Below are 22820 nucleotides of genomic sequence, written 5' to 3'. Positions count from 1 at the left end.
AGACTCTATACATTTTCGTCATGTCAGACTCTGGTCAACTGGAACAGCAATTGGAGGAGGCCAGCACAGTTCGAAGAGACCTGGAAGACACATCTAAGATCAACAGGAGCTTCGAGAAACAGCTGAAGAGTGTCATGCAAGAGAGAGATGATCTGCACAAGGTACCTATTCCGTTGTATTTTAAGAAATAGGTAAAAGATCATTCTTTTAGCTAGTTTTCTACACCAGTCTAGGATGCTGAAGCTAGTCAGCTAGGTCAAGATGTTTGGAGTATGGTTAACTAGCTCAACCACGCCCCCACCAGGTGAGCCAAGGTGGTTTACTAACTCCAATCATGTTGGCCTTCAATCCAAAAATTAGGCTTCTAACGTGCAGCTCTAACTAGTCTAAGATTTGCTGGTCTTAGTTGGTTTGAACTGGTCTCCCAGCCTGGCCAAGCTGATGTTTAGCTTGTTGATCAGCTGAAATATGACCATTCCCTCTAAAACCATCAAAATAGACAGATTGGCTAGACTGAGAGAGACCAGCTAGCCACTTTAAACTGGTATATGCTGTGTTTTTTCAAGATAATTGCCATAAATGACCAACTAGTTTCTCCGTTTGTGACTGCTGGCGTAATGGTCCAAGTGACCTGAGCTGACTTTAATCTTTAACCGTGCCGTTTAACAGATTACTCTTTAGCTCAATGACTAGTTTATAGTTGATCATAGACAAGGATAAAGGCTGGAATACACTGCATGACTTTTAAAATCTGAACATAATTTAAAGCACAATGGATCATACACCTCCTGACTTTGTAAATTGTTACAGAGAAAAATTGGGCATCATGTATTAAACTACTGAGGATCACACACTACCAGACTTTCAAGAACATAACAAATAATGCAGAAACGTGTCACATGGGTAGGAAGACACATGACAAATGAAAACAGTATGTGTTCTAAAATCGGCTCAAAATATCAAATATGTTTGATATTTTCCGACTGGATGGAATCATAGTCTGAAGCTGTCCATCATACACAATGTGATTTTATATGAAATCTGTCAACTCTGACTGCCCAAAATCTGCAGATTGACTCTGACTTTCAGCAGCGAGCATAGACCCATCCAGTATGCAAACTGGGGCAAAAATCTGGGCAAAAGTTGTGTAGTGTATTCCAGCCTTAAGTTATGCTAACTTTGATTCTGTAATGAATATGTGAAGGAGCTGCTGGAGTTGGCAGAGAAGGTGAAGGCTCAGGGGAAGGAGCTAAAGGAGGCTCACAGTCAAAAGAAGATGGCCATGAAGGAGTTCTCTGAGCTGAACGAGCAGCTGAGCGATCTGCGCTCACAAAAGCAGCGGCTGAGCCGACAGTTCAGAGACAAAGAGGAGGAGATGGAAGGAGTGTCACAGAAACTAGAGGCTCTACGGCTAGAGATTCGCAAAGCAGAGAAAATGCGCAAAGAGGTATACACATTAACTTACTGAAACTTACTGGTGTTTGACTTTATATAAGCCAAGTCAGCATGGTTGTAATTTTGATCATCGGTGCTATCATATTTGTGGATTTGTTGGCTGTGTATTTGATGTTTGTTTTCATCTCAGTTGGAGGCCCAGGCTGAGGAGCAGGCAGCAGAAGCTCAGAAGGAGAGGAAGCTACGAGAGAGAACCGAACAGTACAGCAGACAGTTGGAGGAGGACCTGGAAGGGATGAAGGTGACAATGCATGAGTATATTAATATATGTTAATTGGCCATTTAGAAATGTTCAACTAATATATGCTGTATACTTTATATATAGTTACTTATGTAAAATGTATGTATGTTGTGTGTGTGTATATATATGTATATATAATACATGTATATACATATACATGAAAAACTCATTTAGATCTTGTTTGCTCCCATTTTCATTCTCATTCTCTAAGTCCTTTAACCAACTTTATACTCACTTATGTCTCAATCCTCCTGCAGCAGTTGAAACAGGCTGGGCTGCCTCACGCAGCGGCAAGCTCAGACCAACAGCAGGAGCTGATGCGCATACGAGCGGAGCTGGAGAAGAAGAACGTGCAGTACGAGGAGGAGTTGTGTCGCCGGGAGACACTCCACAGCAGCGAGCTGAAGGTCCTCAAGAAGGAGCTCCGCGATGCTGAGGGTCAACACCTCACACTCCAGAAAGAGATTCTCATGCTCAAAGACAAACTGGAGAAAACCCGCAGAGAAAGGTACATGTGTGATTATACGTGACCAGGTTTTTGTGCAGTTTCTTTACGTTGTCAGTGAAAGCGTCAGGTAATCTTAAAGCTGCCGGCACATTCAGCCTTTGCATATTTACAGCTTTTCTTGTCTGCCGCCCACTTAGACAGAAAGGGCCAATCTGATGCACCACAGTTTGTTTGTATGTGACGTTTAGAGGCATAAATCTGAAATGGAATATATTGAATATAATAACTATGGTCTGTGAACGGCCCATGGTCATAATGAGACCACCAGCTTGTTGGGCCACCAATGTGAACCTGTAGATCTGATTCTTTACATTGAATTTCCATGGTAGCAGAATGTAGCTGTACTGTAAACTTCATTATGTTCATTGTTGTGTTTGTAACAGCCAAACTGAGCGAGAGGAGTTTGAGACGGAGTACAAGCAGAAGTACGAGAGGGAGAGAGGCCATCTGACAGATGAAAACAAGAAGCTCGCAAGTGAAGTGGAGAAAGTGAGATCTCTATCGCTTTCAGAAACACGTGTGCCATTGCTCATGATATTCATTAGCCTGTGTCTCTTTCATCACAAAAAGTATACATCAAACCCCTGAAATTCCCTCTTCTTCTCTGGCAGTCTTTCCCCAAATCTGCTAACATTCCTAGAGAGACATCGTAACACACACACTTACCCAAAATTGCTTCTTGGCTCAGCCACTGTTTACTTTGGACTGCGGGGTAAAATCGGAATCAACCAGTCAAATAATTCTGCAAGTTTGGACATATCAGATATTAAAGGGCTCCTTATTTTTGGTGGCATGGATATGAAACATTATTAATTTCGTAAAAATACCTGGAAACCCAAAACACAAAGGCAGTTTAAAACAATAGCGCAGCTGGCCAGACCTGTCATGTCAAATGCCAGATTGTATGAGGCTTAGAAACATAAGCAAGAATGATGGCATTTGGAAGGAATTGAACCAGGATGTGAAATGCCTGAATGAATTCACATTCCTATCAAAGAGCGCTGCAGAGGTTTTGCATAGACTCGCCGTAACATATGCTTGCTTCCTGTCTTTCGTACAACGTTCACTTTCCTACTGAACAAAGAACCAATGAAAGCTAGTAAAGTTGATCTGGGATCAGTTTTTCTAATCTAATATTTATATTTTATTTGAGCTTTTTTCAATTAATGAAAATTATTTTTTGTTGTTTTTAGTTGTAGTTAACAATAACAACACTGGTAGCAACATTCTAAGAACCACCTTAACACCTTTTGTTCTTTACTCTTTGTGGTCTTTTTTGTCTTTTCAGCTGAGCTCTATGTATGACCAGCTCAACAGTAGTCACAGGCAGCTGGAGGAGGAGATGAGAGAGTTGGCTGATAAGAAGGAGAGCGTTGCCCATTGGGAGGCCCAGATCACTGAGATCATACAGTGGTGAGTGGAGCCCCCTACTTGCAGCCGTGTGACATCACACTTGCCAAGAAAGACACATGATAATGATGACCTTTACCCATGTCTGGATCCAGATGATGCAGATCATTTGGCCATTCATCACATTCATCGGTTTTAAAATAGAACAAACATTTACAGATGTTGTGCTTTATGTCAAGGTTAAGCTGAACTAAGCTAATCTGTGCAGGGTGAGCGATGAGAAAGATGCTCGTGGTTACCTCCAAGCTCTGGCCACAAAAATGACAGAGGAGCTTGAAGGGCTCAGGAACACCAGCTTGGGAGCCAGAGGAACGGTGAGACATGCACACAGCAGATAAGGATGAAACACATATTCTCATCTTCCTGAATGTCTGATGTGGTGGGTCGCTATCTCGTTTTGTTAGGACATGCCGTGGAAGATGAGGCGCTTTGCTAAGCTAGACATGTCTGCGCGTCTAGAACTGCAGTCTGCACTGGATGCCGAGATCAGAGCCAAACAGTCCATCCAGGACGAGCTTAACAAAGTCAAAGCATCCAACATTGCCACAGAATGGTAAGACCACACATATCAACATCGTTCTGCTCAACTCTACTGAAACTAGAGATCTGGTTTGCTGATTTCATTTAAAGTCTAATGTCTTTTTTTTTCAGGTCAAAGAACATTCGTTTCACTCTTTATGTGAATAGTTTTTAGGGCTGCATACTACTAATCACAGAACCGGCTTTACTGACGAGATGCGCATGATAAACGCATTCGATTTATCGTGCAACCCTAATAGTTTTGAAATTCGCTTTTCTTTTTGATTTAGTCAGTAGAGCTTTAGCTTAATTTAGCTTATTTTGTTCACACTCTCTTTTCAAATGAGGTGAATTTAAATAGAGTGACATAGTTTTTTCTCTGTTATTTTTATCTTCCAGCAACTTGCAAGAATCCGAAAGTAGAAACCAGGAGCTGCTTGCAGAAATTGAGAGGCTGAGGAAAGAGACAGAAGAGCTGAGACTGAGGAGAGGTGGCAATCAGTGTTATTTAGTTTTTTTTAAATATATTTTGTAACATTTATTAATATTTTGTATATTATTTTATATTATTTATTTTTATACGATCAGTTATTTATTTTTTTGTTTTACTATTTTTTACATTTTTATTTTATATATAGCTTTAATTCATTTTTATTTCCATTTAATTTGAGTAAATTTAGTACTTACTTTTCATCTTAATGTTAATATTTTATTTTATATCACGTTTGTTTCAATGTACAAAAACAATAACAAGAACAATAACATCAAATATCCAACCTACTAAGCATTGCTTTTTTTTTTTGCAATCCTGGCTCTGTTACAGTCTAATTTGATGAGATTTAAAAAATTGTGTTTTAATAAGATTCTGTCATTTTTAGGTGTGAAGCATCAGGATTCCCAGAATTCTTTCTTGGCATTCCTCAATGCGCCCACTTCTGCTCTGGATCAGTTTGATGTAAGTGTGTTGTTCATGAGAACATCTGCATAGAAGTTCACTCTGGTTTCCAAAGAAATATTTTTTCATCATTCTTATTTACTTTTTTTTTTGGGCTTGTTTTCTGTATTATTCTGATACATCCTGATCTGTTTTATTAGTTTTATTATTCTGTTTTTTCTCCTGTCATAATGTGTTTGGTTATTGTTTTGTTTTTTCATTCTGTTGTCCATCAGGACTCATTTTCTTCCTCTTCGTCTTCTTTAGTTGAATTTTGGGAAGATGTAAGTTCTTCTTCAGCTATGTTATAGTGGAATGTCTTTTTGCATCACTCATTTTACACATTTAAAAGTGTCCAGTTATGACACTCCCAAAGGAATAATACCAGAATACCAAAGGAAACTCAACTCACAATTGATTCTAATACAGTCTGATATTAGCATGTTGCTAAGCAAATAGCACAACATTCAAATAAGTATAAAAATATATAGCACAGACAAATAAAGGGTAACAAAGGACATTTTTCACTACACTAATCCGTTCTATTCATACTTTTCTGTATTGAATTCAATATTGAATTGGTTTTACATTCTACCAGCGATATAGTTCATGGTTATATTTTACTTATCTGATCCTACATCCACTCCAGTGTCTTGTGGTAGTGACTCCTTGGAGTTCTTTGATGTGAAGTGAATCCTTTGTGCATGTAAACTATGCCCAGAAATCCAACCACAGATTAGATGTGTTCTTACACGCCCTCATTCCCTTCCCTCTTTTCTCCAACATGATCGTATCTAGCTGACAATTGTACATGAAGTTTGACTCTCCTCTCATCTTTTTTCTCTCTCTTCATATGAAGCGGTCACCCTCTTTTGGTCCCGGAAGCAAAACCAGACGTGTAAGACCCGCTTTTGTCCTGTGTCACAGTAAAATCCCCCCACCGTCATATTTTTTCCTGTGGTTGTGACGGCCTGTTTTGCAAATTGCATGGGTGGCAGCTCTGATTGTGGTGATATCTGTATTGCATGAGACCTTCATTGCTGAAATGCATCTGAAATGTATTTGGGAACCTTTCTTTCATCTTTTGAAAAGCATATGAACCATATATGTGAGAAACTGGGTTATTGACTGGGTTAGTTAATTAAACTTGGTGGTTTATTTTCCATACCATGTGCTTTTATGGTACATTTTAAAAGCCCATTTAAATGGAAAGATATATAATTCATTTGCTTGCCTTAATATTTGGATCTAATTTTAACTTTTGCTCTTGTATAAAGGTTAAAAAGACAAAAATAAGTTGTATAAAAGTTGTTTGCTTTAAATGAACAGTTTCTCATCATTTACTGACCCTTATGTCGATCCAAACCTAAATGTCTTGTTTTCCCGCATGGTGCACAGAATAAGTTAGGAAGAATTTGAGCTCTCTTCTTTTTCAGAAGAAATCCAGACGGTCAAAATCCAGAAAAAGTAATGTTTCAGAAAGTTTCATAGACATTTATTATGGTGCAATAGATTTCTATTTGTTCTTTGGAACTTTCAGTTCATGAAAGAATGCTGAAAAAAATGATCATGGCTTCCACAAAAATATTAAGCAGCAACAGTTTTCAACAAAATAATGAGAAATGTTTCTTGAGCAGCAAATCAGCATATTAGAATGATTTCTGAAGGATCATGTAACACTGAGGACTGGAGTAATGGCTGCTGAATATTCAGTTTTGCCATCACAGGAATAAATTACATTTTAAAATATATTAATATATATATATTAAATCATTAAAAAAATCTTACCGACCCCAAATGTTTGAACAGTAGTGTAGTTATTTGTTGAAAAGTTATACAGAAGTCATACAGGTATGGAAAGACATGACGGTGAGCGAATGATGACTGAATTTTCATTTTTAAGTAAACTAATCCTTTACAGATCACTTTAATGTAAGACCCTCATAAATTGTGGATATGCGTCCCTTTATTGTTTTTCATGTAGTTCCAAGTTGTGTTTTTTTTCTGCCTTTCATTTAATCTTGCATGTGTAGTTGGTGTGTTGTCTCTGTGTAGTGGGTGTATTGTGCCTTTACTCATTGGCTTGGTGCCTGGGTGCACATGCTTTGTTCTGCTTAGAGGGTGTAATTCCAGTAAAAATATTATTGTCATGATAAGCTTTATGGTCTTGATATATTGCTGTGAGTGCGTTTCGCTCTGGATGGAGGCATATTCTTCTGGTATCACAGTCACATGTGCCGCATGACACATTTAAAAAAAATAATTACCATCTTTTTGTTTCTTAGCTTGACTCGGCAGATTTCACTCCCTCCAACACTCCGTCACGAGATGAAGACTCAAGATCCCGTCGTATATCACGCTCCCGCTCCCCGTCAACTGCCAGTGACATGGAGCCTATTGAGGTATCCTTTGGACTCTTAAAGGATTAGTCCACCTAGAAATGAAAATACTGTTACTATTTAATCACCCGCCTATTATTTTGATCTCATATGCTGTTATTTTTTTCTATGAAGCACAAAAGCAGATGTACTGGCCACTCTTTTCCATATAATTAAAGTGATCCAGCCTGGGTCTAGCATTTCAGATTTTTTGTTTTTGTGTTTCACATAAGAAAGAAAACCAGGTTTGAAATGATGACAGAATTTTAATTTGGAGTTAGTTATTCCTTTAATTCTTACCAAGAGTTAAATAAAATGTAATAAAATGTACTCATGTGTTTATGTGTCCTCCTCCTAGTTGATTGACCACACGTCACGTAGTCTACAGACTCCAACAGGCAGATCAGGCTACGGGAGCTTGGGACACTCATCATCTAAGGTAATTATTTACATCAGAACAGTAGGAATGTTTCAATCTGTATAGATTACACTACCATTCAAATATTTGGGTCCGTAAGATTTTAAAATGTTTTTGAATGAATTCTCTTATGCTCACCCAGGCTGCATTTAGTTAATAAAAATACAGTAAAACAATAATATTGTGACAAATTTTAAATAACTGTTTTGTGTAAATGTTTAAAATGTAATTTATTTCTGTGATAGCAAAGCTGAATTTTCAGTAGTCATTACTCCAGTCTTAAGTGTCACATGATCCTTCAGAAATCATTCTACTATGCTGAAGAAATAGAAATATTTCTTATTATTACATTTTTAGGATTCTTTTATTAATAAACAGCATTTATTTGCAACATAAATAATTTGTAACATTATAGCTTTCTATATATGCATTTTATGCAGATTATTTGCTTCCTTGCTGAATAAAATGAAGACATTTTTTTTACTGACCTCAAACTTTTGAACTGTAGTGTATTGCTGTACCGTGCTGCACATTTCTATATATTTATGCTGCAGAACTGCTTTAGGAATTAATTTAAGTAGATGATCCAAAAATAGGCATTACCATGTGGTTGTTTTCTTTACTAATCTTTTTTTTTTTTTTACGAATTTCCATTAAAAATAAATATTGTGCTATAATATTGTACTGTGCTGTAGGAATTTTGTCCAGTACTCTTATTGTCCAGCATTTGTCTTAATGCTGTGATGTTTCTGTTGGAACATCTATGGTTGTGTTTAATTACGTTGCTGATGTTCTCTGCTCCACAGCCCAAGGCGCACCAGTTTAGTGTGAAGACCTTCACCGTTCCCACCAAATGCAACCAGTGCACCTCTCTGATGGTGGGACTTATCCGTCAGGGCTGCACCTGTGAAGGTGAGACAACAGAAGAGAAAGAAATCTGGGTGTTTAAAGTGTTTGAGACAACAGTGAATATGATATGTTTTTAGTTTTCGAGATGATCAAACCCGTATGACTTTATTTCATCTTAGGAACACACAAGGACAACCAGCATAAATCTTTAATATTTTCTTTATCGTGTTCCACAGAAGAAATAAAGTCATGCGGGTTTGGAACAAAATAAGGGCGAACCTTTGAGGTTTATTCAATGTTCTCCAATCCAAGGATGCCTTATTGGTAGAATACTCCGTAATACTCAATGCCATTTTCCTCCATCTCGCCTTACAGTCTGCAACTTCTCCTGTCACGTCACCTGTGCTGATAAAGCACCCTCTGTGTGCCCCATTGCACCAGACCAAACCAAGGGCAAATTGGGAATCGACACTCAGAGAGGCATAGGGACTGCATATGAGGGCCATCTTAGGGTAAGATTTGCCAAATATGTTCTGCTCTTCATATTTTGTTCACTATTGGCCAGTCTGTCTTTTTTATGGTCTTCAGAAATTACCACATACTATGTCTTTTCCACTTTTTTTGGCTCAAAACTTAGAGTTTTTGATGTTCGCTGTCTTGTAATGGAGCTTTGACTGTCTTGTCTAGATACCAAAGCCCACAGGGGTGAAAAAGGGTTGGCAGAGGGTCTGGGCAGTGGTATGTGACTTCAAACTTTTCCTGTATGAGCTTGGAGAAGGGAAGGGTGCCCAGCCTGGTGTCATAGTTAACCAGGTTATTGACATGAGGTGAGGGAGATCTTCATTCAAAAGTGATGCTCAAATATTTAAGTCAAATATTTTATATATCGTGCTTGACTCTCTTTTATCCTGAGCAGGGATGAAGAGTTTTCCGCCAGCTTTGTTCTGGAGTCTGATGTCATCCATGCTAACAAGAGGGATATCCCCTGTATTTTTAGGGTAAGAACATACAGGCAATTTGTAATTTCATACTGTAGAGTTTCTCTTTTTCCATGTCATAATTTTGATATTTTTCTGTGGCAATTTATTTATATTTATTATCATTTTGAAGACTCTCAAAAAATTATTTTGCTTAGTATTTTATAAAATAAAATGTCCAGGATTGTGTGATGAATAAAAAGTTTAAAAGAACAGCATTTATTTGACATATTATTATTATTATTATTATTATTTTATATTTTTTTAAATCTTACTGCCCCCCAACTTTTGAAAGGTAGTGTTTACCTTGAAAAATTTCATTTTAATTTTTTTAACTTGGAATTTGTTAGCAAGTATTGTATAGGGGGTGACTGCTATGAATAACAATATTGTAAAAAGTGCTTATGTATTTATGTATTAAGTATTTATTTAGAATATTATTGTAATATAATTATGATATATTATTGTTGTTGTTATTGCCAAAATCAGATCTCTTAGACTTTGATCTGTTCTGTTATGAACAACCATTTTTGGCCATTTGTCTTCATTCCATTGTTAATGTAATATTTGCATTGTGCCTTCGTAGAATAGGAATAGTAATTTATTTCTGTCCTAAATTCTTCACTTTCATCATTCATCAAGCATAATTTTTCAGGCGAATCAGGCGAATATGTGATAATCGTGACTGAACTAACTATATAGCCTTAGGCAGTCATTAGTCATTTCATATCAAGACATTTTTGAATTGCTTTTCATACATTGTTCTTCGTTCATTCCACAGGTAACAGCATCTCAGCTGTCCACCTCCTCTAGTCAGAAGACATGCATCCTGATCCTGGCTGACAGTGAGCAAGAGAGGACAAAGTGGGTGTCCGCACTGAACGAACTGCACCGCATTCTGAGGAAAAACAAGCTGAAGGAGCGTTTCGTGTATGTGCCTAAAGATGCGTATGACAGCACCCTTCCTCTCATCAAAACCACCCAGACTGCTGCTATTATAGGTACAGAGACACACACAAAAAAGAAAGAGCAAATACTGATAACATTGCATAGTGTTTAATCCAAAATGCTTGATTGTCACAATTTCTGTTTAGACCATGAACGGGTTGCTTTGGGGAATGAGGAAGGCCTGTTTGTAATCCACGTCACCAAAGACGGTAAAACTTCCTTCATTAATCCTCCTATTTCTTCATTGCCCAATAAACTTAAGGTTTGTGGCTTATTGGTCAAAAATCTAGACTGGTAACTTAAAGTTTATTGGTTTAAACCTTGGAAAGTCTGATGTATGAGCTACCAGGTGGCTTCAGGGTAGTTAAGGTAAAATTTTTGTAATTCCCAAATGTTAAAAACACTGACATGCTCTCCATCATTTTGACAGAAAAAAATGGGTCTATTGCATTGGAATGCCAGACATTTATTTACGGTAATTTTCGGGAAAATGAAAACAACAACAGATAAAAATAGAGCATGATGGAAAATATAGAACCCAGCCTGTCAGAGTGACAGATAATGGTTATGTTTTAGTTCAACCTCTGTGTGTAAATTACTTTTCTTTGCATAAAAGCAGATAAATCAATGTTTGTTTTTTTTTGTTTATCAGAGGAGACATATTACAAATCTATTAAATGTTGTAAACTCCCAAAATGTTTATGATTTGTAAGATGCTTTAAAAAGTGCACCATTGCTGAACCACATGCCCATTAAAACTGAAATACCTGATGCAAGACCAACATTCATTGAACATTTTTGTCCTTTCTGCTAGAAATTGTTCGTGTGGGTGACATTAAGAAGGTGCATCACATAGAACTGATGCCCACAGAGCATCTAATGGCCGTCATCTCGGGCAGGAACCGACAAGTGTGTCTGGTCCCCATGGCTGGGTTCGATGGGAGGGAGATTGACAAGAACAAAGTGGCAGATACTAAAAACTGCCAGGCACTGGTGTCTGGTGTGGTGCGCAATAACACCTGCTTCTGCCTTGCAATTAAACGGCAGATCTCCTGCTATAAAATTAACAAGAGCAAGTCTCGCTACTGCCATCTGGTGGACATACAAGTACAGTATTCAAAACCTCTTGTTATTTTTTTCAAATCAAGTAAATGCAGTCTAAATGTAATTAGTGTCCATACTCAGTCGATCACAAAGATCATCTTTGCTAGCACACACAGCAACATCAACAGCCCTTTCTATATCTCAGGTTCCAGGAACTGTCCAGTGGATGGCGTTCTTTGGCCAACAATTATGTGTTGGATACCAAGCGTGCTTTATGCGCTACAGTTTGCATGGAGATACCCCTCCGGTCAGCATGCTCCACCCAGATGACCCAACATTGGCGTTTATTAAGGCAGAGAACTTGGATGCCCTTTGTGCAGTGGAAATCTCCAATAAAGAACTGCTGCTCTGCTTCAGCAAAATTGCAGTGTATGTGGACACACATGGCAGACGCTCGCGCCAGCAGGAGCTAATGTGGCCCGCGACGCCCACCGCCTGCTGTGAGTAGAGAGAAGTTAATCATCAATTTACACTTAATGGCTAAAGACAAGGGTCAGGGTGTGGCTGTGAAAAAAGTTTTGTTATTTTGACCTTGTGGATGTTTTATATCTCGCAGGCTACAACGCCCCCTACCTATCAGTCTACAGTGAAAACGCAGTGGATGTGTTTGAGGTGAACACTATGGAATGGATACAGACTATTCCTCTCAAAAAGGTTTGCTTATTTCAGTTTCAGAAGTCTTAAAAAAATTAAATTATAATAAATAAATAACTTTTGCACACCCACACACAATTGATAAATGATCAATAAATGAATCATCTTATAAATGAATCAATAAACTTTCACTGGCTCTGTGCAGGTCCGACCGTTGAACATGGATGGCTCTTTGAATCTCTTGGGCCTAGAGACGGTCAGACTCATCTACTTTAGAAACAAGACTGCAGGTAACGGCACTGTCTTCATTGTAATTCATTGAAATGCAATGATCATAGCTCAAGTTGCTTAAGTTTTTTGTTTAGTAGTGCTGTTTGAAATAATGAATAATTCAGATTTGAATAATATGTCTGATAATGCATCATGTGTGTGTTTAGAGGGAGACGAACTGGTGGTGCCTGAGGTGTGTGATAACAGCAGGAAGCAGATGGTACGCAGCATGAGCAACAAGAGACGATTCTCATTCCGTATTCCTGAGGAGGAGAGACTGCAGCAGAGGAGGTGAATGTCACACACACACACACACACACACACACACGCACGCATACACACATTTGTGTACTACCATGCTAAAAAGACAAGCTGAGCATTTTCAAAGCATACTTTGTTAGGTCTGGATTCAATATGCATTTTTTAAAACTTCTGAAATATCATTATAAGGTTATTATATTAACTTACTGGTGTGTGTGATTGCAGAGACATGTTGAAAGATCCAGAGAAAAGGAACAAGTTGATCTCCAATCCTATGAATTTTAACCACGTTGCCCATATGGGTCCTGGAGATGGAATGCAGATCCTCAGAGATCTGCCAATGGTGAGATGCTCATCTTTAAAAGAATATTCTGTGTTCAGTACACATTAAGTTCAGTCGATAGCATTTGTGGCAAAATGTGGATTATTATTTCACTTGTGTTAATAGTATAACCACAAGACATAAACAATATGCACGTTAACATGATTTTAGTGTGCAAAAAATAGCTCACTAACCTTTTCAATGGAAAGTTACTTTTAATATGTAACTATTAATACACAAGTTTTAATAGAATAATTAATAGAAAGTGTACTTAGAAAAAGTGTAAAAAAAAAAAGTGTCTTTAGCTTTTAAATCCTCCAAAAATGGTCCCCTTCACTTATATTGTAAGTGCCTCACTGTAACCTTGATTTATTTTTATTTTTTTCAAAGAAAAGGAGGAAATTGAGTATTTTTTTCTTGATGGTACATTATGCTACACAAATGCTGTCGATTGAGCTTAACTTTTGTTGAACTCAGAATATCCCTTTAATGCTTTACAACCTCATTTTGATTTGTATTTTTCTGGTTATTTATCAAGTCACTCCACTTTTGGTTTGTGCACTACCATTCAAAAGTTTGGGATCAGTCTTTTTTTTTTTTTTTAAATAACTACTTTTACTTAAAGCAAAGATGAATTTAATTGATCAAATGTGACATTAAAGACAATTATATGTAAGATTTCTATTAAAAAAAAGGCTTTTCTTTTGAATTTTCTGTTCATCAAACAAATCTGGAAAAAATTTCAGTTCGCACAAAAATATTAAGCAGCTTTTAGCAAGAAATGTTTCTTGAGAACCAAATCAGCATATTAGAACAGATTTCTGAAGGATCATGTGACACTGAAGACTGGAGTAATGATGCTGAAAATTCAGCTTTGGCCTCAAATGAAAATCTATTACAATAGAAAACAAGTTAAATTGTAATTATATTTCTCAGTATTACTGTTCTACTGTGTTTTTAATTAGACTTTGAAGAACTTTAAAAAATCTGACTGACCCAAACTTGTGAACGGAAGTGTATGTCACCAAACAACTCTCCAGTCTCAACATTCATGGGTGTGTCAAAGGTCATTTATGCATCCTGTATTGATATATATATATGTTGATAGCAACATGACGTCTTAAAGATCACTATATGGAATCCCATTGTTCGTTTTCATCAAGTCATGTTTGTCCCATTCATTGCATGTTTTTGTGTCCCTGCTCTGTGTGTGTGTGTGGTGTGTCTCTGTAACCTGTAGAATGTGCGTGCTCAGGACAATCGAGCCGTGTTCAGCGGTTCCGTCAGCATCCCCTCAATCACCAAAAACCGCGCCGAACCTGGGCGATCCATGAGCGCAAGCAGTGGCCTAGGAATGCGTACGTACACACAAGTGTCTGCTCTTATATTTATCATATTCCGTGGATTTCATTCCCAACTATTTTCTTTCTTCTCTCTATCAGGGTCCTCCTCTCAGAACGGCAGCGCTCTGAGGAGGGAGTTATCGAGCAGCAGCTACAGTTCTAAACGCCAGGCCATGACGTCACCCTCTGAGAGCTCGCTGTCGTCAGGAGGGGGGATGGACGTGGGCGAAGCGCCGCTCTCTCAGTTTGATAGAGAGGTGAGTCGTGATGAAGGAGGAATCGGGACAGTGGTATGTTCATTACCTCATTACATCGAAGCCAAATTCGCACTATGCAGGGACGTCAAGGCACATGACCAGCAATCCATGGTATCCATGATGATTAAATTTGAGCCTTATGCTGTCTTCGTGTGCTAAAAGAATTACTGTAAATATGAGATTCCTAGTTGGAAACTGGATATGAATAGCCTCTCAATGTGTATTCTTATCTGTGTTATTTAAAAAAAAAAAAATAATAATAATAATAATTTATTCACACTCATGTCGTTCTAAAACCCCTATGATTCTTCTGCACACCTCCTGACTTATAAAAAACAGCTTGCTCCATCCCTTCCCATTAGGCCTGTAAAGGTGGAACACCTATAATGTAATTTGCCCCAAAGCGCTTGAATGCAAGTGAGCCTTAGCCCTTTGTTCCCCCCACCTAGCTTTGTCAATGCTTACGCCACTTTATGCCTGCCACCCCATTCCACTACATCCAACAGAATCCCTAGCAATCCACCCACCCGTGCCCTTATCTCACCCGCCATCTCCCCATACCGCTGCGCTTTGTGCCTCCCGGGCGCTTCATTCTCCTTCAGCAAGTTTGGAAGCCATTCTGGCACTCAGTCTGCCCTTTCCTTCTCAGTGGCAGGCAGTATCGCCCTCGGAGAAGACCCCTGATCTGAAAAGGGCTTTAAGGAACCTGCTTAGTAAGATGAAGGTAAACGTCACACATTTGCAGTGAAACATACACACCCACACACACGACTGCTGTCATCGGCACACTCAGGCAGCCCTGCAGAGCGCTTCTCGAGTATCCACTGCCCATTTTTGAAGCTCACAACCCACAAGCGATTGTGGTGAAGCAGAGAGCTTCGGTTGGGAATGGCAAGCATCCATCCGCATGTCTCGCTTTCATACCGCTCCTGCTGGCCACCCCCTGTGTCCACTAGAGAAAACAAGGCTCTTTATGTGACGAAAAGAGAGTTGGACTAGAAAAATACTCTGTGCAAGTACACAAATGCTTGGTTTGTACTCAAGGGGGCGCTAGAGTAAAATGAATGTGCCGAATGTGTAGTTTTTTTCAGGTAATTACTGATAACTTTGTGGAAGACTACACTGATGTGCTGTAGCGCCCCATGTGGCAAAGTTTAGAATGCAACACATGCGTTTTGTTACAAGCTTGTTTAGCTTGAAGCATTTGCATTCACATACTTGTAAAGAGTGTTATTCTAACCTTAAAATTTAGAATCAGCTTTGCTTTGAAGCGACTCTATTGAGTTGATAGCTGCGAACCACTGGCTATGAGTATGAGAACTTGTCTTTATGTGTTGTACGTTGATGTAACTCATTTTATTTACTTTGTAGAGCTTTGTTTTTAAAAATGCTGCTGGATTAAAGGACCTCCACCAGTTTTATGCTTTGTAGACATGGCAGAGCCCAATCAGGGAGACCAATGCAATATTCTATAATGTAAACATTCAAAAAATGCTAAATTTGTGTAGTTTAGCATATATACAATTTTGCACAAGTTAAATGGATAGTTCACCTAAAACTGAATATTCTGCCATCATTTACTCATGTCGTTCCAAACCTGTGTTTCTTTCTTTTGCAGAGCACAAAAGAGGTTTTGAAGAATGTTTTAACTTTGTTCATCAAATAAAAAAAAAAACATTTTCCAAAAAGACATTTCCCAAAATACCTTCTTTTGTGTTCCACAGAAGAAAGTTAGTCTTACAGGTTTGGAATGACATGAAGGTGAGTAAATTATGAAAGAATTTTAATATTTGGGTGAACTGTCCTGATTAATATTCTCTTAAGATCGGCATGTGAAACAGCGACTTTTCTGAACCAAGTATGCCATGTTTACAAGCCAACTTTTGTTATAAAGTTGCTAAAAGTTAGATCCCATTTAATTGGGTTTTATTTGCGCCCTTTTTTGCACAGTATTTGGTATCATTGCATGTGTCCACTATAGTACAAAAGTTTGGGGTCATTAATTTTTTTTTTTTTTACTGCAAAGATGTATTAATTTGATTAAAAGTGACAGTAAAGACTTTTATGTTGTTATAAAAAAAATCTACTTCAAATCAATGCTGTTCTTTTGAACTTTCTATACATCAAAGAATCCTGAAAAAAAATGTTATCATGATTTCTACAAAAAATATTAAGAAAATATAATTTTCCGTTTTCAACATTGATAAAAATAAATGTTCCTGGGGTACCAAAACGGCATATTAAAATGATTTCTGAAGGATCATGTGACACTGAAGACTGGAGTAATGGCTGCTTTTTTAACTGCAAAGATGTATTAATTTGATTAAAAGTGACAGTAAAGACTTTTATGTTGTTATAAAAAAAATCTACTTCAAATCAATGCTGTTCTTTTGAACTTTCTATACATCAAAGAATCCTGAAAAAATTTTTTATCATGATTTCTACAAAAAATATTAAGAAAATATAATTTTCCGTTTTCAACATTGATAAAAATAAATGTTCCTGGGGTACCAAAACGGCATATTAAAATGATTTCTGAAGGATCATGTGACACTGAAGACTGGAGTAATGGCTGCTGAAAATTCATTTTTGCCATCATAAATTATTATTATTCAAACAGATTACAATTAATGTGTAATAATATTTTGTAATATTACAGTTTGAACTATGTTTGATCAAATAAGTGCAGCCTTGGTGAGCAGAAGAGACTTTCAAAAACATAAAAAATTTTACTGACCCCAAACTTGTGAATGATAGTGTAATTAAAGTCTTCATATGTCCATCGTCACTTGTCTTTTTCATGTGTGTATTTAAAGGAAAACTTTAGGGCTAGATGATTATACTACTTTCTATGATCCATAAATTCTGTTGGTAGCATCTCTGTTGTTACAATTATTTATTTATTTATTTTTTCAGGACTCCGATTCACCCCGGCACTCCACTGCCTCCAACAGCTCCACCTTCAGCAGCCCGCCGAGCCCCGCCTCCCCGCACAAGACAAAGTCCCTCTCACTGGAGAGCACAGACCGCACAGGGTGGGACACATGATGGACTCAACAATGAACCAATCACAACAAACTTTGAGTGTGCCAGTCACAGTGCTCCGTCCCCTCCCATACAGTCACACCCAGGCACTACAGGCCCCTCCCACTTCATTTGCATAAAGCATCACCACTGGGGAACGTACAAAGGAGAAACCACACCAACACAAGAGTTTGTATGTTTGAGCGACCAGGACACGCATGACTACGACCCCGCAAAAGCTGATTGGAGGAAAAAGTGGAAGTTAGGTTCTGGGTTTTAATGTGACTGGTGTTTGTACATAGACTGGGTTAGGGTTGAACTTTTATTTATTTATCATTCAGCCATTTCAAGGTGGAAAATACTGTCACGTCCCTCACACTCGTTCTTCAGCTGTGGACCATATGGGAATGATGATTCCATTATAGAATCCCACTAATTTACCTGGAGGAAAAAATGCAATGATGTATATTTTTTATTTGCTTTTAAAAGTGGTGTGTGCTGTGATTCGTTTGTTACTTCGGCTAAATGGATGAGAGACCGCAGATATCAGGCGACCTCATCTATCGCTTCCTGTCCTAGATTTGTAGGAATATATAGAGGCTTTCTGACACAATGACGTCTTGGAATCTGTTACCGTCATCATCGCCAATCTCCACGTAATCCAAACCTTCCATGAACCAACATGACCTGTGAAAACACATCACAGTAATGTACATAGCTTAAAAGTATAGTATAATATATAATAAGGAAATATTGAAGAGATAACTATGTGGAAAAAAAATCTCATTGCTTTTATTTAAAAAAAAATATTTTAATATACTCGCACTAAGACCATTTAAAAAGCTTCAGTTGTGTCAGTTCCTTTAGACTTTTATTTTTGCTTTATGAGACAATACTGCCTTGTGTATTTTTATTTCTTTGTTGTCTTTTTTTTTTTTTTTTTAAGATTTTTGTGAGACACTACAAATGTGCTTTAACTATAAAATCTGCATCATCTCAGTTGTGCTTTATCAGATGACAATACATGCATTGACCGAAACTGTACAAATATCAGCAAGGTTGCATACAAATATCATATTTCTGCAAACTAGAACTATTAAGTCCAAATTGTTGAACTGGTCCAACATGTAATCTGAGATTTGCAGACAGACAAAAGGTATGTCGTTTTGTTCCTGAATGGTTTCGTCTAATGTTACAGAATGGGAAATATTCAACACACTTTGCCTCACCCACAAAGTTTGGCTCTTTCTGTCTTGGAAAAACATATTTTTAGAAAATCTTTTCATTGGATAATTCAGTAATTTTATCCAGTTAAGTGTTAAAACATTCACACCACTATTAAAGGTGGGGTAAGTGATTTCTGGTAGCCAATGTTGATATTTCAGTTCTCTTTATGACGTATTGACACAAATTTCAAATGATTTTCAACGGTCGCTTTGTCGCGTCCAGTGTACTAGACAGACTTTAGTTGTTGCGGCGCAGACACGGTGTTACTCACCTATCCAGAAGAAACAAAGCAACCTCGGCATCCGATCGCAGGCCTTCCGCTCCTTGAGTTCTCTCCAGCGCTGGAAAGCTGATCCGATATTTACACGGGTCCTACTTCTTGCCTTATCGTAAGCCTTCTTTTGTTCCGCAGACGTTTTCCTCTTTTGTTTTTTATCCGCCATCTCTATCTTTCTGTCGCTAGGCTCGGATAATGTCCGTCCTGTGCACTGAGCGCTCTCTCCTCCGCATCATGAATAGACACGCCCCTTACTGCTGATTGGCTACAAGTTTGTTTTGGTACTCGGCCGGACTCAGTTTTCTAAAGCGTTTTGAAAAAATGCATACCCCACCTTTAAATGTAAGGTTAAACTTTACCATTAAAATTTAGTACAAGAATCTGCTCCCACAATGCCAGCATGTATTTGTCATTATGCAGTTGTCAAATTGCGTTTGTTATGGTTTCGAGGGCATTTAGTCCATCTGAGGAAAAAGAAATGTTTAAAACTTCTCAGAAGTCACAGGCTTCACTTTGTTCCTTATTCAGTTTGCAGTTGATTTAATCATGAGTTGCACAAGAAAGCGAGTCGCCCGCCTCATGCAGGCTTCTGTTTGGTCCTCACATCTGCACCAGATTCTGTTCCTTCTGTAAAGTGGGAAGCTCAGTTAATTTGATGAATTCGTTAAAGGTTATACAGAAAATTGGTTCAATTTTGTAGTATCATTCCATCTGTAATAAGTAAAAGCAATGGAAAAAAGACATTTGGACAGAAACCTGCTAGAGACCTCCAGTAAAATGAAAATGTCTCTGCATTTCAGCAACCTCTTGGACATTACGTTTATATGTGCTCATTCTCATCTCAGTTGTTTATTTTTTCAGGATATGCTTTGTAATCATTTGTACAGTTTTGCATGTCATAAATGATAATTCCATGTTTCATGGTTGTTTTCTGTTTCTCACTCACTTGACAAAGGTGGATATCACTTCAAACAATGAGGAATCGTTTTGCACAGATGTATTTAAGCTGGAAGGTCAAAGACTGGATAAAGTGGCCACTATGCATATATGGAGACGTTACTATATTAACCTGATGCTGATGTAATTCAATAAACGGAGGGAAATGACACACACAGATATTAAAGTTTTGAGAGTGATGTTTTATTTTGTACATAAAGCACTCAGGATCTCAGCATGTTAACAAAAAAGCTTTTCACAGTTTTCGGTAAATGTCACGAAAATGACGACTAATTATTATTAGTGCTAAAACTCAACAGAGAAGAGCTTGGTTGTAAAGGATAAGCCAATATCCATTCGAAAAATTCCTACAATATCTATTCTAAAATGTTTTTCGCCTCCAGTTTTATGCTTTTTAAATTCAGCTCTTAATGCTTTTCAAAGGGATATTTGACAAAAATGTTCTCACCCTCACCTTCAGGACATTGGCACTGGAAATGGCTGACACTTAGCACTGGAAATGATTATTGACTGAATAATGACTTAAATGTTTTTTTCTTTTCCCCCCACAAATATCAGAAGACTTGCAATGTAATGCACATGAGTCATTTATGTTTTTATGGTGCTTTTTTGTCATTTTTGTAGCTTTACAGCCCTTGGTAACTATTCACTATCATTGTATGGAAAGGAGAAGCTTGTACATTCTGCTAAACTTCTCCTTTTGTCTTCCACAGGAAAAAAAGAAAATATGTTTGAAATGTCACAATGGTGAGAAAAAAGTTTGGGTGAACCGTCCATTTAAATTTAACCCAAATGTGCAGAGATGTCAGTATTTATCACTAGTTCTGTTCTACAAAATGGTCAAAAGTGCAATAAACAATGGAAAGAAACATTCAAAACCACATCTGTAGTGGAACAACTCAGAAAGCTTAAATCATGTGAGTATAAAACAGCAAGTGCTTCAACACATCACAGAATGATAACGTATCAAAAGCCCTTACGTTTGACCCTGTTGAAGTAGGAACCCTGAATTCAAGAAGTCCAGTTTGTTCATGTAGCTCAACTAGTAGCACAAGATGCTAACATCTGCAAGGTTGTGGGTTCAATTCCCAGGGAACACACATGGCACACTGTGTAGTTTGAACGCTCATATTTGTGCTATTCATCATGAGGAGTTTGTGCCAAGAGTCCATGTTCTCTTTACTTGTTTGGTCTCTATTTGCTGCCATGTTAAAGTTCACGCCTTGGTCGCATCCTCCCCTACAACGCGGTGAATGCCATTGCCAGGGCTGCTTTGGATGGCCTGTGCTGTGATGGTGAGGTCTCGCATGCTGCTGTGCCGTGATTGGCTCTCCAGGCGCTGCAGACTGCCGTGCCGTGAATGGCTGTTGAGACGGTTGACGCCGCAGTTCTGGAGCGGATCATTAAGGCGCAGGGTGCTCCCGTGAGGGAGACGTTCCTCGACGCCGCGATAACTGCAAGCTGTGTACCTGATGGGATAGAGAATGAAAGAGATTCAGTGATGTTTAGATCTTTGATCAGGGAGGCAGATGTAGGTTAAAGACACAAGAGTTACAAAAACAGTCGGTTATGTCTATGAAGGTAAACAGCTGGGAAATAAATCGCATGCTTATTTTAGATCTGTGGCAGCAGCAATATACAGTAAATAAATCAAAAGTGTGCAGCCAAAGACAGAAAAGTTAGCGTGTTTTGCTCAAACTTTCGCCATGGCATTAGAACTGACACACCGTTGTCGCTTGTGAAATCAAAATGACGGCGCCATGGGAGGAAACTTACAGATTAAGGGGCGGTAATATTATAATGAGATCCCTTTGCCACGTCACCAAGGGAGCGAAATCTGACGCGCTCGTTTTCTCAGATGCTTGCAGAAAAAGGCTTACCAAAACAAAGTTACTGGGTTAATTTTTTTTACGTTTCCTTGGTTGGTAGATGCACCAGGGACCTGATTATAGCACTTAAAACCTGGAAAAGTCAGATTTTCATGATATGTCACCTTTAATCAAAATTGTAACTAATTTTAGTCACCACTTTACAATTGATTTTGCTCGCATTCATTTTTGAATGTAACACTCACTCTCAAAATCAATTTAACAACCGATGCATAGAATCAAGTCCTCGCCCCAGAGTTTTTTCTTTTCCAATAATCTGGAAGCAGTTCCGGGGGAATGACGTATGAGGTCAGCGTTGCGCATGATCTCTCCCCTGCGCTTCCTCATTCGTCACTTCTGAGCGGCGCATGCGCAAAGTCGACCTCCATACGTCATCCGCCTGGAACTGCTTCCAGTGTACAACAGTGAGCGCAAGCTACATTAAAGTGATTATTACGTTTTGAATATGGATATTTTTCTTACAAAAACGCATAGATTCGCTACAGAAGGCCTTTGTTCACCACCCGGAGCCGTGTGAGATACTTTTTTTTTTATGGATGGGCGCATTTCAATTAAGTGCTTTTGGACTGATGCATGCAACACCCGCTGAGTGCCATGAAACAGCTTGAAAGATCAAAGACAATTTCTAATATAACTCCGACTGGATTCGTCTGAAAGA

General features: G+C 38.2%; 2 protein-coding genes across 13 annotated transcripts in view; one reads left to right on the top strand and one right to left on the bottom strand.

Moving 5' to 3' along the window:
- cdc42bpab (CDC42 binding protein kinase alpha (DMPK-like) b) overlaps positions 1 to 19216 on the top strand; it is a 59144-nt gene extending 39928 nt beyond the window's left edge. For 2 of the 11 annotated variants that reach the window (XM_016526423.1, XM_016526420.1), the window contains 30 exons: positions 28 to 161; positions 1205 to 1447; positions 1586 to 1696; positions 1957 to 2204; positions 2588 to 2693; positions 3493 to 3617; positions 3823 to 3928; positions 4019 to 4167; positions 4533 to 4624; positions 5012 to 5088; positions 5304 to 5351; positions 5927 to 5965; positions 7353 to 7469; positions 7804 to 7884; positions 8670 to 8775; positions 9088 to 9224; positions 9400 to 9539; positions 9629 to 9710; positions 10471 to 10690; positions 10784 to 10846; positions 11452 to 11744; positions 11887 to 12181; positions 12298 to 12395; positions 12541 to 12625; positions 12773 to 12896; positions 13092 to 13209; positions 14429 to 14546; positions 14631 to 14788; positions 15438 to 15512; positions 17705 to 19216. In XM_016526423.1, the coding sequence (XP_016381909.1) occupies positions 28 to 161; positions 1205 to 1447; positions 1586 to 1696; positions 1957 to 2204; positions 2588 to 2693; positions 3493 to 3617; positions 3823 to 3928; positions 4019 to 4167; positions 4533 to 4624; positions 5012 to 5088; positions 5304 to 5351; positions 5927 to 5965; positions 7353 to 7469; positions 7804 to 7884; positions 8670 to 8775; positions 9088 to 9224; positions 9400 to 9539; positions 9629 to 9710; positions 10471 to 10690; positions 10784 to 10846; positions 11452 to 11744; positions 11887 to 12181; positions 12298 to 12395; positions 12541 to 12625; positions 12773 to 12896; positions 13092 to 13209; positions 14429 to 14546; positions 14631 to 14788; positions 15438 to 15512; positions 17705 to 17836 (3920 nt within the window). In that variant the 3' untranslated portion in view covers positions 17837 to 19216. Of the gene's footprint in view, positions 1 to 27; positions 162 to 1204; positions 1448 to 1585; positions 1697 to 1953; positions 2205 to 2587; positions 2694 to 3492; positions 3618 to 3822; positions 3929 to 4018; positions 4168 to 4532; positions 4625 to 5011; positions 5089 to 5303; positions 5352 to 5926; positions 5966 to 7352; positions 7470 to 7803; positions 7885 to 8669; positions 8776 to 9087; positions 9225 to 9399; positions 9540 to 9628; positions 9711 to 10470; positions 10691 to 10783; positions 10847 to 11451; positions 11745 to 11886; positions 12182 to 12297; positions 12396 to 12540; positions 12626 to 12772; positions 12897 to 13091; positions 13210 to 14428; positions 14547 to 14630; positions 14789 to 15437; positions 15513 to 17704 lie in introns of all 11 variants that reach the window. The other 9 variants (XM_016526422.1, XM_016526419.1, XM_016526425.1 and 6 more) reach the window with 6 other exon arrangements.
- Positions 19217 to 20434: 1218 nt separating this feature from the next.
- The window catches only part of LOC107719091 (frizzled-3-like), a 16586-nt gene continuing 14200 nt past the window's right edge, over positions 20435 to 22820 (bottom strand). For both annotated transcript variants that reach the window (XM_016526415.1, XM_016526414.1), the window contains one exon: positions 20435 to 21742. In XM_016526415.1, coding sequence (XP_016381901.1) covers positions 21490 to 21742 — 253 coding nt within the window. In that variant the 3' untranslated portion in view covers positions 20435 to 21489. The remainder of the gene's footprint in view (positions 21743 to 22820) is intronic.

The sequence above is a fragment of the Sinocyclocheilus rhinocerous genome, unplaced genomic scaffold (genome assembly GCF_001515625.1).
Source record: "Sinocyclocheilus rhinocerous isolate Xijiao unplaced genomic scaffold, SAMN03320098_v1.1 scaffold3470, whole genome shotgun sequence".
Taxonomy (NCBI): domain Eukaryota; kingdom Metazoa; phylum Chordata; class Actinopteri; order Cypriniformes; family Cyprinidae; genus Sinocyclocheilus; species Sinocyclocheilus rhinocerous.
The sequence above is the reverse complement of the archived record's forward strand: the minus strand, read 5'-3'. Positions and strand labels throughout refer to the sequence as shown.